Raw genomic sequence first — 15921 nt, 5'->3', positions numbered from 1 at the left:
ACCAGTAATACATGTTCAGGTAATGTGAATAATTCTGTATGGATTGTAGGGGCATATTTAGATCTTATCCCACCATTCCACACAACCCTAGAACAGCCACAGCCCCTCATTTCCTCTCCTCCAGAGATTGATGCTGTGCTGCAATGGCCCGTGTCTAACTATTACTACACATTTTTAATGTAACCACTTATTTATAGGAGTAGGATTGGCTGAAACTTAAAATGACCACCAGCAACGTGGGGGAAAACAAACTGTAGCCCATTGCTAATCCAGTGTGCAGAATTCCAACAGCAAAGAGCCAGAGGATACAAAACTAGTCCTTGGACAGAGCAAGTGCAATCACAAATACACATTTTATAATTACTTTGCAATTTAAGTAAGGCATATTTCAAAGGATTATGGTTTCAGTTGTCATGAGCTGCACAAAGCTTTAAAAATGATTTTGTTTTTCTTCAGCATAGCAGCAACACATATAAATTAAACACTCGAGGTGGCCAGGTAAGAACCCAGGCTTGCCCATCATCTGTTTCAGCTCATTGTCTGCGCTCAACAACACTTTAAAATATATACTTGAGGAAAATATAAAGAAAAAAAAAACAATAAATCCTCACATATCTTTGGAAGAACAATGAACTGACAACACAGAGGGTAAAACCCTAATTACTCTACTGTAAGCAATAATTTAGGAAAACTAAAGTTGTTTCTACCTCCAGAAACGACCTGCACACACACAAAATAATTTAGCCGCAGCTCCTCACTGTAGGTGCAGGAGAGTGGTTTGGTGCCGGAGCACAGTGAGGTTTCTCAGACAGCCTCCTACTTTACATCCGCCTCTGCGTTTCTCAGGATTTCCGTAAATACCAACACGGGAGAGGAACCTGTCCGAGGCTTGCACAAATGTTACTTTACGGCCCAGAAACAATTGTTCTGCGTGTTGGTGAGGTTACTGCCGGTCCGGTCTCTCTTTTGGACCGATCCGTAACATGACGCATTGTAGCGCTGCTGCATTTGAGTGAATATAAAAAAAATATATAAAAATATTCATATATGCTACTGCTCTGAGTAGATTCCGAAGTATGCTTTTAATTCTTAAAATATCTTAACAGTTGCAGGCAAATTTACTTCTTTTTTTGTGTCACGAAACAAGTTAATCGGATAAGAGTTTGAAAGCGACATCAGTCACTGCGTTGGAATGTCCAGCCTTTTCCAAAGGGGAGGTTTCATTCAAAGTTAACATGCTGTAATTTTTTTTTTTTTTTTTTTACCCCCAGAAAAGCAAAGCTTGGACAATAACAATTAGCACTGACAAAACTGAATGCATAAAGAAATATCACTGAACTCCAATTTGAATACAAAGACAATTTGCCATTTTGTCACTTTTTGTTTTTTTGCCAATGCAAAAGTCGTCGTTTTGTTTTCTTGTTAAGCAGAAGGTTCATATTTCCTCATTCACTGGCTGCTGCGACCCCCCCTGCCTTCCTCAGCACACGGGGTGGGGTGGGTGGGGACGTGAGCTCGAGAGAAAGGCGTCCAGCCGGCATCGTCATTCCTCCGCAAGGTCTCTCTCCTCTTCCTCATCCTCCTCCCCCATGCTGCCCCCTCCTCCCAGCTCTCTCCCCGCAGGCAGGAGGGCTCGAGATCATCGCCAGCGCTGGAGTCATCATTCACACTAACAGTACGGCACACAGAGCTGCCCCCTCAGCCTGCCGCTGTCAAAGAATTATGCAGCACCTGCAGAGCCGCTGGCCCCCGCCGTGCACTGAGGGCGGGGGTGTGACGGGGGCGAAGTAGGCGTGCACTTTGATCTCTGGCAAGTGTGCCTGCAGAACACAAAACAACAACGGGCGTTGGCACAGGTGAGGGCACGACCCGGCACGGCAGGCTCAAATGCAGGTTCCCTTTTAATTTCGTTCTCTCTGCCTTTGCTTTGCATGCACCGTCTTTCCAAGCTCCTCTCTGGTTTACTCAGACCTGACACCACTGCGCACACAGGAACACAACTCGACAACGGCACTGGAGGAATGGGGTCCCGCAAATCACAATGTATCCATTTTAAATGAAGCACTAAATGGCTGGCTTTCTTGCTTTCTATTTGTTTCCTGATTCATGGCACAAACAAAACAGATTTTCTGACAATCGAGTTATAAACGTACGCCAAGGGAAACGTTTTTACCACCCATATGGGCACTGTGCCCAGGCGTGGGGCTGCAGCAGGCTCAGACGCACACCCCACTCACCCGGATCCGCTTGATGCCAGCCCGCGTGACCTGCTGGCAGTCGTACAGCTCGATGCGCTCCAGGTTGTGGCAGCTCTTGAGGTGCTCGAGCGTGACGTCGGTGATGAGGGGGCAGTTATCCAGCTCCACCACCTGCAGCCACTCGTGACCGCAGGTGCTGTTGCTGAGGTGCCGGATCCCGTCGTCCGTGATGAGCTCACAGTGGGACAGGCTCTGCAGCGCGGACACAAGAGACACGGGGGGTCGGCACACGCGGCAATGGGAGAGCCAGTGAAGTCCTAGCACAACAGACACGCTCTGCAGTCTTATTACAGAGAGGTGTGCCGTACTCAAACTGAATGAGTTTCAACGCAACTGGAGACTAAACAGTTTAAAGGGCACAGACAACACATTCCCCCCCAGTGGAGTTGTATATAAGAGTCCGCCAAAAACAAAACACTAAACACCTCCACTGAGAAGCGGCTCAACTCACCAGAGCTTGCAGCTGAGGACAATGAATGGAGAGCTGAACCAGTGTGTTATCTGTAACCTGCCAGAGAGGAGAGATTAGTCGATTATTCACAAAGCAGCAGAAACACCAGTGCGTACCGACTGAACTAACAGATGATCCCCTTTTAATCCTATAATAAAAACAATTAAAAGGAAACATCAAGTCTTACCAAAATACATTCTTCTAAATCCATCTTCTCCAGTTCGTGACAATTCTGAAAGACAGGAACCACCAAGACGGGTGAGACCGCTGTATGTGTTACACTACATTTATTTATTTGCCACAATTGTTTTCTGCACTATATAAATACTTGTCCTGCACTTGTCATTGTATTCGCGATTATTACTGTTTTGTAAACAATTAACTGAATTTTCTTTTTATTAAGTGCATTTGGAGAAAAATGTCAGCCAAATAAATACTTAAGACACGAAGTATTGTATTGTATCGTGCAGCGTTACTCACCCTAGCTAAAACGGTGAAGCCGGCGTCGGTCACATGGGAACACCTTGCAGCCTCCAGGATTCTGCAGAGAACAACACAACAGCATGGCTCCAAAAGTATCACTGGACATCAGCTAGTTTCTCAGCCACAATCTACCCAGAAACACGACCAACACAGTATGTGTGTGCATTCTGTAATTCTGTCACCAGAACTGGTAAACTGACAGGACTGTCAATAAACATATCAATGTATGCACAGATAAAGATACAGTAATATACATTGATTATGTACCCGTGTATAAAGAGAGAAAACCTCAATCTCTGCAGTCAATCCACACAGAAGCACATCGTAGTTGCCTGTAGCTTCCCACTACTATAGAGATAGTGTCTAGCTGGAAAAGTCAGTTTAAATTCTAAACACTAGCCAAAGCCAAAATGACCATTTACATGTAACACAAATACTGGTGTGGTGGTTACTTGCTGTAAGAGGACTGCTGAGGGACAGGACAGATCTGAGGAGAACGCTGTTTCAATGCAGCAAAATGCAAAAAGACATGCGACAGATGTGTCTCCATGTGGATAGCCAGCCAGGGATGGGAATTCAGGATATCAACACCCTTATTAGGATAAAACTGCTCCTCAGAAGCACAAATGAGAGAAAATGACCTCTCTGAAGTCTTCCTAGTGGTCTAGCGGCTTTTCAATTGTTTAAATTTAAAATGATAAAAGAAAAATGAGGGAGGAAAGAAACCAAGAAATAAAATATGAGGCAAGTCTCAGGTTCACACCATTTCAGCTTTGGGGAATTCTGTGGAAGTGACAGGGATGTTGGTGTAGCGCCCGTTCCTCGTGTATAAATCAGTCAGTGCCGACAAGCTCCACACACTCAAACCCTGCCGCTTCGCAGCTTTATGCCCTGAGATGACTGACAGCCAGGAACGAGAGAGCGGTCTGAACAAGAATCTCCTCTGCATTTACAAATAGCTCAAATAAGGCAGAGGCATCAGGAAACCTTGGCTTTCTTGAATTTGCCATAATTTCTTTGGGTTGCATGCTTTTAGATTTTAGACTTTTTGCAACCCAAACTATGACGTGCAAAAACTCTTTCAAGACAGAACCTCAAAGGTTCCTCAAACCACATTGGATATAAAAGCTTTACTCTATTCTGAAAAGAAAGCATTGCTTCAGCTCAAATTACCCTACCAGAGTGATAAACCTGCTGACTTCCTGGTGTGAGTTCAGGCATGAATTCTGGCCCTGCCCATCTATTCTCTTGCGTTCCCATTTCAGATGTAACAAGGCAAACGCACTCAACCGTTGCTTCAGCATGAGCACAGGTCCTCCCACTAACACCATTTCTGTTGCACACCCACAATTTCATCTGCAGCTTTGAGACTGTGAGACATTGGCAAGGTTTTTTACTCACTTCAGCTTGGGACAGTTGAGGCCCAGGGCTGTGAGGGAGGCGTCTGTGATGTTCGCACAGCCAGAGATGCACAGGATTTGAAGTTTATGGCATCCTCTACATAGACTGACTAAACCGTCGTCTGTTACCTGCTAAATAAATTGTGGAAGAACCTGACTTTATTAAATCACATTTTGATGGGATTATTCAAAACAAAACAAATAAAAAACCCACAGCAGAGAAAGCATTGAAGGTCTCCCAGCTGAAGGACCTAGGCCAGGGGTACTCAATTAGAAACCTAAAAGGTCCACTCACCAAATTTTCCTTGTGTCCAGGGTCCGGAATAGTGATAGTCAAAATCCAAAAACAGAACTCCAACAAAAAAGGTGGTAAATCCCACAAAACGTTCAAACTATGTACAAAAGGTGATGTGGTCTGGCCTTATTAGTGTAAAAAGTGACACCTTTTTTGTGCCACCAGCTCTTTAAACTTGGGCATAAAAGGTGTGAGGGCCAGGCGGAGGCACTGATGTAAGTGTTCATTATTGAGGGTGCTCCTGTATTTGTTTTTCACCATATTCCTGGTTGAAAAGGCAGACTCACAACAATATGTTGAGGGAAACATGGTGAGAATTTGAAGGGCCACCTTCTGCAAGGAAGGGGGACACCTGCTGCAGGGACCATCTTAGTCCAGAAGGTGGTAGGGTCACAGAGAGACTCCTGCAGTGCAAGGTTTTCCTGAAGCTCAATTAGCTCTGATTTTAGAGAAGCAGCACTAGCCCATGGGCAGATTTTCAGGGCTTCAGTTGAAAATTCTGCAATGTTTTTGACAAGGAATTGATTTTCCATGCATAGTAAGACTTGTTTTCCCAGAGGGAAATCTCCAAAGCGAGTTTGGAAATTTTTTATCAGCTTGGCCAGGAATTCAGCATGATTGTGATGATGATGTGTTCCTGCTGTTTGATTTAAAAGCTTTGGGAAGTGAAGCAGGTCCTGCTGTAATTCACACTTGAACAGCTCCAGTTTCTTCTGAAAGGCACAGATAGCTGATGTGAGGTTACACACTGTTATTTTTGCCCTGGAGCTTCATGTTCAGATCATTGAGATGGGAGGTAATCTCAGATAAAAATGCAACAATTTCCATTTTTTCTTCATTCTGCATAAATTCCACAAATTGTTTTGCTTTTGCACTCTTCTGATCCAACAGAAAGGTTTCCAACTCTTTCCGTAATGTCCAAAAGCACTCCAGTACCTTGCCTTTACTAAGCCACCGGACATTGTTGTGAAGGAGCAAATCATCAAATTCTGCATTCACCTCTGTTAGGAATGAGCGCAACAAGCGATGCTGCAGAGCAGATGATGCCCTCAAAAAGTTCACAAGTCTCATTACTGTTGTCATGACCTCTGCATACTTTTCTTCAAGACTGGCACACAAAACCATCTGATGAATTATGCAATGATATGCTATTAGGTCAGGGTGATGAGCTCTCAAGCGTGCCACTAATCCCCTCTCTCTTCCAGTCATACATGGAGCTCCATCAGTAGCAATGGAAATAACATGCTTCAGGTCTATCTCTCTGTCTCTCAACATCTATCAGTGCTTCATAAATATCATCCCCTCTTGTGTGTCCATGGAGGGCTGTGAGGCCTAACACATCTTCACAGAATTCTCCCTTCTCTTCATCAAAAAATCTGACAAACACCAGAAGTTGTGCGTTGTCTGTGGATTCATCCAAAGCCAATTAAATGCATTTAGCCTTTTTTATTGCAGACTTCATTTGGTCAAGCAAATCCTCAGCAAGGACTTCAGTTCGCTTTACAGCAGTGGAGTCAGACAAAGATATTTGGTTTATTTTTTGTATGATGTCATCTTTTTGAGTTCCCTCAAACAGGGCAATTGCTATTTCATTCATGCATTCCTTCACAATCTCCGAGTCAGAGAATGGTTTCTTGTGCTTTCCTAAGACCCATGCCACTCTTAATGAAGCTTCAGTTGCACGTTCTTGTTGGGTGGCTGATCTAACTATTACACTGCATGTTGCATGGTATGATGCTTGCAGTTGTTTGATTTTTCTGGCTCTTACCTCAGATTTAAGCGGGTAATTGTGGTCAAAGTGTCCGTGCTTCGAGTCATAATGACGTTTCACGTTACCACTCTTGACAATGGCAACCGTCTCGTTGCAAATTAAACACATTGGTTTTGTGCTCCCCACCGGCAGCACAAATGCATAACTGTCAGTCCACTCTGTCTTAAATTCCCAATTTTCAGAATCGACTTTTCTCTTTTTGTCAGGTTTTGAGCACGCCATGATTTTCGCTAGCAAGGAAGTACCACAGCTGGATTAGTGCCTGCGTTGCGAATGACACACACACACACACACACACACCGCGGCCAACGAGTGAGTGAGTGGTCATGGTGATTACAGTTATTACAGCTCCTGATTGGATCTTTGGATTGGACAGACACAGAAGATAGATAAACCAGTAGGAAAACAATATAGGCGTGAAATCACGCACCAATGAAAACTCGCTTGGATCATGACTAAATTATATAATGTTGATTTTGGCTTCGGTCCAAATTGTATTGCGTCTGGGTCCGGATCCGGACCGCGGTCCGCCTATTGAGTACCCCCGACCTAGGCCATCCATTCAAAGTTAGCCACTGGCCCCCAACTTGTTTGTCCATCTTTCTAATGGTTTAAACATTTAGTATAGTAATCTATTCACAAGCTAGAAAGAGCATTCTGGTGTTTTTTTTCCAAATTATCTCCAATTAACGGTTTACCAAAACATGCTTAACTGATCCAAATGAAATGTGTCAGTCTTGGTAGATTAATGTCTGACGTGTGACCCGTACGATCGGCCAGATGGGGGGAGTCCAGGACCAGGGCTGAGACTTCTGCTCTAAACACTCGACATCAACAACATAAAACATAACCAAACAGCGCTTACTGTGCACGACTGCATGTTGATCGTCAGCAGCTCGGGACAGTACTTTTGGAGGTGCTTCAGTGCGTCGTCGTCTAGCTAGATATAAACAACGACAACACGACACTCGGCTCAGTATGACGTTGCACAATGACTCTCAGTTTAGTGACAAACTTTGTTAGAAAAACAATAAATAACAGGAAGCAAAAGCTAAAAAAAGACCTGGTCTACCAGTCTGGTCGTGACAAAACAACAAGGACAGTGCAGGTACCATGTATAAGAAAACAAAAATTAGTTCCCAACTGAGTGCTGTTTGCTCGCTCATTTCCAGAAAAAAAAAAAAAGCATTTTAATGGCATCACACACATTCATGAATTAAAGTGAGTAAATCCCAAGTGAGAGTGGTGAGGCAATGGCAGAGTGCAGCCTGTAGGTGGCAGTGTTGTGTAGGATAAACATCTACACTACACCATCTCAGGGTGGATTAATGAGACCAGGAAGGGCATCTCTAAACCAGGCTTTAGATAATATACACATAGGTCTGGGTACTGATTTAATAATAATAATACTTCTAGTTAACCATGAGCTGTGTGAAGATCCGTGAATCCGCACCCACCTGTGTGCAGCCTCTGAGGAACAGGGCCTTGAGACTCCCGCATCCTCGCACCAGAGCCTCGATGCCGTCCTTAGTGATCTGATCACACCACGAAATGTTCAGGTTCTCTAGAGTCCTGCAGCCCTCACTGAGCAGGGCAACATGCAATGGAGAGGAAGCAGTAAAGAGCACACACACAAAATAAAAATAGACAATACAACAATGGTATAAAACTAACAGCACTTTTTTTTTTTTTTGGAAAGGTGATCATTTAAACTGAAAAGCAGCCGTGTTGCTGTATATAAAATCCCACAGAGCCACATTCTGACAGCGACTGATCACATAACCCTGGACACTTCACTGTTACCCATATGATTTGCAGCGATCGGATCGTTTTAAGCATCAACAGATTGATACAAGCAACTTTTCAAGTGGCCCAGAAACAGGGAAAATATGAAACACACAAATGCATGTATGTATTTATGCATTATGATTATTATTGAACTAACTCTTAAAAACATTACATTTAAGGGCATTAAAACATTTAATTGACGGTTTAAATCAATGTAGGAATAAAACAAAAACAATATACACCATTAACAAGCTTCTGCGACTCATTCAATAAGTCTCCCTGTGATAGACTGCCATCTATTGACTATGGCTGATGAAATCCAGCACGGATAATTGTATTTTCTCCTCACCCTGCCCTCCGTCCCACACTGGAATGCTTAATTCAGTATCGCCGGCAACCCCCCTGACAGCGGAGCGGGGTGCTGTTCAGTAAGCATCCAGTGATCTAATTATAAAGCCAGATCCTGCTCCCTCTACCGAAGCCACACTAATGATACTGTCAGGCTACCACTGGACACGGGACCTCAGGACGTCCCTGCGGAGCTCAGCCTGAGAAGTAAACCCTGCCTGTCCGGTGCAGTTCATCTGGAGAAATGCGGTGTCTTAGGCTACGCTGGAACAGCAGTAGAGCAGTGTAGTCAAGTACCGAACGGAGTATAAAACCACAAACAAATAACCTTCCCCCGGAACCACAGTGTTAACTTCAGCTACCCGGTTTACCATCATCACAGCCTACAGCAGGATAAAACTCGACTCCAGTTGCCAATAATAGACAGAAATATGCTGCACTAATAACACATTTTTAACCTTGGCCTTAAGTATTACTGTGAGGCAGCAATATTCAATGGTCTGTAAACTCTAACCACCACAGCTTGTTGATCGCTTGTTTGCCGTTTGAAATTTGAAAAGAAAAAGAGGAGTTCCTTACCTTAATGCCTTTAAAGAATTGTTTGTTATAGACACACAGGATGTCAAGTCCAAATGTTTCAGTTTAGAACAGAATTTGCTAAGGCTAATACATGTGCTGTAACAACAAACAAAAAAAAAAAAAAACTTGTTAAGACTGACTTTCTCTTGTTCATTCCTCAATTAAACCCCCAAACCAGTATAACCAGCATACCTACCTGTCAGTGATTTTTGTGCAACCATTAAGGTTAAGGTGTTCGATGTTTCTGCAGTTCTGTGCAAAAGTTCTGGGGGTGGGGGGGGGGGGGGGGAGGAGGAGGAGGAGAAGAAAAAACACATTATTAGTTTAAACATAACAGTGCCAGCATTAGAGAAGGCCATAGAACAATCTTGCAAATAACATTAAAGAAACAAACATCACCATCCTCAAGATATCTTAAGGGAAAAGATTAAAAGAGTCTTTAATTTATTAAATGTACACAGCTCAGTAAGGCTTGTATACACACCACAATGTAGAGACAGAGAGAGAGACAGAGAGAGAGAGCAGCGTAAACCATTACAGAAAACACACAAGGCACCGATCTTCAGGGTGCCGACAGAATGAAGGAATACAGTGAGCAGGTAACCGGGTTAGACAGCAGCATCTGAACAATTTGGAAAAAACTGGTTGTCATCGGGGGGCTTTAGCAAAGCCTAGTCGGCCAACAAGCAGCAGTTGGCAAGAGAAGGTGGTTTTGACCTGCACCCCCCATTCTCCAACCCAAACAGTGGAGACACTATGGGCCGTGTATAGAGTGGATGGGATCAGGTGTGTGAGTGTCCTGTGCCAAGGGTTTGAGGTGCCAGCCTGTGTACTCACTTCATGGAGGCATCCCCCACACTGAGGCAGCCCCGCAGGCTGAGCTGGCGCAGGAAGCCCCCACAGCGTTTGGAGATGTTCTCCACCACACGGCCCTGTGGGGACAGCAGCAGAGCTCAGCCACTCCCTGTCCACTCCCCCCCCGTCCCCACCCTACACAGCTCCCACTGCACACTGGGCTTTTGGTACAAACTGGACACCTTCAAGCACACAAAAGCCAACTCCTCCTGCCTGTCTTTTGCTGCACTGATCTACTGAGAGCATGACAAGAGCAGAGTGGCAGCTTCTGGGGTTTGCTTACAGGCTTATCCCCCCTGATAATCATTACGGTTGTGTGCGTGCGTGCGTGTGATTATTAAACACAATTGATCCATAATGCAATGAAAAATGTTTCCAGGATCAAATATCTATTTCTATTTGAGTGGGGGTGGGTAATGTACAAATAAATTCAGTGTTTTTAATACAGGTTCTCTCTGGATCCACGTGCAATCCACTTTCCTGATAATAAGACATAATTCATAAATATACTGTAAAGTATACATGAGGTTTTATAGCAATGGTGTCTGTGTCCCTCTACAATCAAAGAGCAGACATCAGCTTGCTCATCAAGTATCTGGCAGGCAAGCATTACAATTAAAATTCACCAGTTCAATGTAGCAGTCGTTGCAGGGCACCTGGAAAGGAGCAAGGTTGAGGCTGCTAAGATGCCACTGTATAGTGCATCAGTTACAGGCTAAAAAGCCCAGGCAATATATGAAGCACTACAATCGCAATGCAATACATCAGTCGGACATTCTCTAAGACTGCCATATCAAACGGCCTAAAAGTACTACTGAGAGTAATCTAAACACACCAAAAACAATTCATGAACAAAACCCCCTGTGTGTAATCTCCTGCACTTCTGGCACTTGAGACAGGACTATATCTGATCTGTTCACAGGCAGGCCCGGCTCATCTACAATGTGACACAATGTCATTTATAAAGAAGCAAAAAAGCAAGAAAAGACAACCATAATAATAAAAAAAAGCATTGCATTATGTAGCACATCCACCCAGAGCACAAGTTGTACGGACAGTACGTCACTGAAGAACAAGAGGTTGCTCACATAAAACACTTACCAAGGATAGACTGCACAGTATTTCTTGTCTCTTTATAATTAAAGCAGCAAAAAGGAACATTCAGACCCATTGAGGGACTGCAGAAGCACAAATAGCTACTGAAAAGCTTTTGTCAGACAGCGCCTACAGAAAACTAACAGGTACCCAGGTGACAGAATGATTAATATGGGCCCCGCCAGGACAAACCAGCAGTCATTTTTCCTCTCAGCTTTTGCTGCACAGAGAATTCCCACGGGCTGCATTCATCACGTCTCTGGTTATCCCAGGGATATTGTTAGAACAGGAATCTGACACAAAGCCGAGTCCCTCTTTGGGCCTATACAATGCCCAAAAGACATCCAACCATGTCTCATCGAACCCGGGGTACCACCGACAGTTTCAGAGCTCACAGCCCCTGATAAAGCAGGTGCATATCCTGCTGCAGCACCCAGAAAGGTCCTGTCTAGACAATCCAGAGCCAGGAGATAACTTTACTAATTCAAAACAGGATTGGGCAGATATGTACCACCATTTCAAAGTAGGGAATTGCTTGACTGGATAAAATTGGTTCATAAGGCATTTTTAAATTCAAGTTTTAAATTGACCATACTGAGGGGTGACTAGCACAAGGTCAGCAGAGTGTTAGATCTTTCAAAAGACTACGGTGTCTTCAATCTGGCCTGTGCTTTCTCAGCAGGTAACCACAGCGCTTTCAAAATCAGAAAGCCATGTATAAACTGCTTTTAGGGACTCTTCAGACTTGCATTCGGAAAGATTTCAGTGCCAGTTTACATATTCACAGTGCTGTGTTCTCCCCTAGAAAAGGTGTACACTTTGGATGGTGGTAAATGTTTGATGAACCACAGGGTTTACAATACAATGAAAGACTCTTCTGCAGAGTAATAGGTTATGTTTCAACTGACTCTCACGCAGTTTATCTGCTGTGCAATCTCGGTGTGTATGATGAACTGGTTTGCTGGAAGAGGAGGAATGTGGTCACTACTCGGGCTGTACCACTATGCTATCATATCTGCATCTTCCATGACTGTCCTGATAAACTAATGCAAATGGACAGCTCTGTACACAAGTTGGCATTGTATACATGCCATTGGCAGTTATCTCCTCTAATCCAGTGTGTGAGGTGAAGGGGGTGTGCCTGTGGGATTCTAATGCCACTTAAGGTGAAGGGGATTTACCCAATGAAGGCATTGTTAAATTTGAATCACACGCAAGCTCTTTGTCAGATCCAATTAAAGCTAAAAGTAGATGAGTATAAAACGAGTAATTAAAGAGTATACAGCACACAGCTCAGTACAATACCAATGGCTCTCCTTCTTGATGATACAAGTTTAAGGTTCTGTAATTGGTTGAAAACCGACTGAAAAACCTTGCATTATTGGTGTAAAAATATTGGCAAATTATTATTAATAATAATTATAATACATGTATTCAAGAGGCATCTTAACTCCTAGCGGTGTCATTTGATAATCAGAAGTACTCCGTGGTCTCTCTCATGCCATCGGAGAAACTGTCGACCTCTTTTCCTATCAAGGTGCAGCTGCAGAGCAATGCGTGATGCCGGGACAGCAAACGCGCCCCCAAGGCTTTCGTTTGCAGCATGTTAGAAGGGCCTGTGATGACGAGGAAACCATGACGAATGCATCATATTTCTTCATGAAAATCACAGTTCATAATGCTATAATGACAGAATTAAGTTCAAACATGGGGGGAGATGACTTCTCATCAAGTCATCGATTCAGAGCCGCAGTCAGAGAGCACGTAGAGCACCACCCTGGTTCTCCAGCTGTGCGCGAGCGGTTAATCAAACTGGGAACACAGAGAAATTGGGTCTCGATTAAATCAAACCACTGGAAAATCTCAAATTACTCAAATAAGATTTTTGTTAGGTAAAAGCTAGAAGACTTTGGTAAACAAAAAGCAGAAGAATTTGCAACTGGCAGGTAGGTAATTAAACGAAACATAAAACACAGACCCTCATATAACACATTTCCACACTCAGTTTAGTGTTTTTTTATTTTGGTTACTTACCTCTATATCGGTCTGGAAGTTAAACAGGTCTATTTTTTGCCAATTGCTTCCATCTAATGCTAAGACATTCCAGGCCTGTGAAGTATAGGTAAAACAAAAGTGAAAAAGGGATATAAAAAAAAAAAAAAAAAATGCAATTAGCACTTACAAAAAGGTAAAAACACTTCAAACACTTTTATTGAACTATAAATATGCATACATTTACTGAAGCCTAGATTGTCTATAAAAATATATACATAAACAAAATAAAATCCTATAGATGAAATGAGCAGTTTATCAGCCACGAGCCCAGATGCGTGTTCTTTGAGAACCCTATTCCCCTGGAGACGGCGGGCCACACCGCCAGGGCCCAGGTGAGACTCTGTGGGTTTGGGTGGTCCTGTACAGGGGGGGGGAGGTTATCAGCCTGGCTTGCAATATCGCTGCTTGTATTTTTGTGTTCTGTTTTTGTGCAGAAACAGACAGCATCACTTTCTAACACAATCCTTTCCCTGAAAACGTGAGTCTTAAAAAAAAAAAAAAAAAAAAAAAGACAACAAAAAAACTACGGGGAACGGGGAACGGGGAACAAACGCAGTAAGCGGGAGCAAAGCCCTTCTCATTGCAGTGTGGTGCGTGTGCTGATCCTGTGGAGTGTGAGGAGGCCCTTAGTTTGCTCAGGCCAGTGTCCTGGCTCCTGCAATCACATCTGCAACAGTGTTCTTAAGCACCGCTCCAGCTCCACTCCATAAGCCATGCGATGTGATCTCCCAGGGGCCCACGTGTTACTCATATTAATGAGTCATAAAAACAATGGCTATGCTGGCTAGGGGGCCACAGGTTTAAATGCAGCAAGTCGGTTTCCTCAGTAGGGAAAGGCTTGCAGCATATGGAGCACTTAGTGTGATAAAGACTTACTTCTGGGCACAGCTATACATGCATAGACTGGACACAGAAACGCAAACTGATCCAAATCGTGTAACATTAACATTACGATTATTCATGAAAGAGGAACATGTGAATGCAATAAGCTTGTTTACACGGTTTATGAATTTGAGAAGTGATGGCTTTGTTATTTTACTTAATTTCAGTCTCTGACATCTTCTCCACAAGGGACACATGGATGAAATTTGGTTTTGAGCACCACCATTAGCAAATATCGGAGTGTGGAAGCAGGGTAAGAGTCTTGGTGGGGCTGACAATGTGTAATTGCTACAGCTACAGAAACAAGGACATTTCATATTGGTGTATTTCAAGAACTGAAATGTTCATAAACATACCATACAGTGATATCTCTGCCCGAGATATCACATGATGCTTCCCTTTCATTTGCCAACAACACTAAGCTACAGAAAAAGAAAATGTTTTGTCTTTACTATGACTTGAAGAGATGTGTAGATCTTCATAGCGTAAGAGGGCCTTTTAGAACACTTGTTTTGAAATGCACAGGTTTCAGAGAGGGATTTATTGGGCAACAAGGCACAAAGACAAGAGTGTTGCCAGAGAATATTATTGATGTTCCTCAGCACACTATAATGTTCTTAAAAAGCACAGCTCATGATAAGCCTCTTGTGTTTGAAGAGATGTTTGTGTAGACCACACTCCAGCTACACAGATGCACGATAACTAATTTGTTGAAGACACCCATCCTAATGCATATTACAGTCAAACAAAAACAAACTTGACCAGAGCAGAGCAGAAAAGGCACATACTTCATGACCAGATTCATGTCAATGCTTATAAATGTTGATATAGGTCAACTTAATTACTTTTCCAAGTTAATGTTTTGGAGAACCCCCTGCCCCACCTATACACACACACACACACACTTGTTTCTAATCTAAAAGGATATTTTGCAGTGTAAGTGACAGAATACAGGAGGAAACAATTAATGCAAAGCAAGTGCCCATGCTGAAATGTGCGCTATGCTTTCTAAATCATAGATCAACCCGGAAATAAAAAAAAAAAAATCAATAACACAAACCAGACCGCTCCGCATCAAGCAGGTCTTTCGAGCGAGTGAGGTTTTTAAGGAATTCATCAACACTAAACTTGGTACTGCAGAGCCACTCTTTAATCTTATGTTATTTACAAAGTAGAAGAATACAAATGAAAAGTCCCATGGTGAGAAAGACCGGGGTATCTTAAATAGGTCAGGGTAGGCATCACATTCTAGCTTTCATTCAATACCAAACACATTCTTGTGTGCCTCAGACAAAGAGGAGATGCCTCCCTGACCTCTTTGACGATTCATTAATGCTACAAGGGCATACAGCATAGATTTCTACAGCCAAAAGAGTGCACTGAATCAATTCTGAAATCAAACACCAGGAGGCTTGAATGCTCCGTTTGCCCACCGTAGCCCCTGTTGTTAATTTACTCTAATTATCGAACCAGGCAGAGGTCTCGCCTCCTGCACAGTTGTGCAGAGCAGTGCAGAAATAAATCGGTTCAGTTTACACAACCTGCTGGCGAAAACATTACACCACCCGTAATGTGTTCTGAACCACCAGCATGGACTCAACACGGCCACTGGCTTCATTAGCATGAACCCTTTTGCTTTTTATCTCATCAACCTTGGCCCT

General features: G+C 43.3%; 1 protein-coding gene across 2 annotated transcripts in view; it reads right to left on the bottom strand.

Moving 5' to 3' along the window:
- Positions 1-1407: 1407 nt before the first annotated feature.
- Positions 1408-15921, bottom strand: part of fbxl2 (F-box and leucine-rich repeat protein 2) — a 58154-nt gene continuing 43640 nt past the window's right edge. The window contains exons 4-15 of one of the 2 annotated variants that reach the window (XM_066691202.1): positions 13358-13432; positions 10211-10305; positions 9570-9638; positions 9374-9469; positions 8116-8242; positions 7524-7598; positions 4594-4721; positions 3190-3250; positions 2897-2941; positions 2710-2766; positions 2238-2450; positions 1408-1820 (exon numbers count right to left, since the gene is read on the bottom strand). In XM_066691202.1, the coding sequence (XP_066547299.1) occupies positions 1713-1820; positions 2238-2450; positions 2710-2766; positions 2897-2941; positions 3190-3250; positions 4594-4721; positions 7524-7598; positions 8116-8242; positions 9374-9469; positions 9570-9638; positions 10211-10305; positions 13358-13432 (1149 nt within the window). In that variant the 3' untranslated portion in view covers positions 1408-1712. Of the gene's footprint in view, positions 1821-2237; positions 2451-2709; positions 2767-2896; positions 2942-3189; positions 3251-4593; positions 4725-7523; positions 7599-8115; positions 8243-9373; positions 9470-9569; positions 9639-10210; positions 10306-13357; positions 13433-15921 lie in introns of both variants that reach the window. The other variant, XM_066691201.1, reaches the window with a different exon arrangement.

The sequence above is a fragment of the Amia ocellicauda genome, chromosome 18 (assembly GCF_036373705.1).
Source record: "Amia ocellicauda isolate fAmiCal2 chromosome 18, fAmiCal2.hap1, whole genome shotgun sequence".
In the NCBI taxonomy this organism is placed as follows: Eukaryota; Metazoa; Chordata; class Actinopteri; order Amiiformes; family Amiidae; genus Amia; species Amia ocellicauda.
The sequence above is the reverse complement of the archived record's forward strand: the minus strand, read 5'-3'. Positions and strand labels throughout refer to the sequence as shown.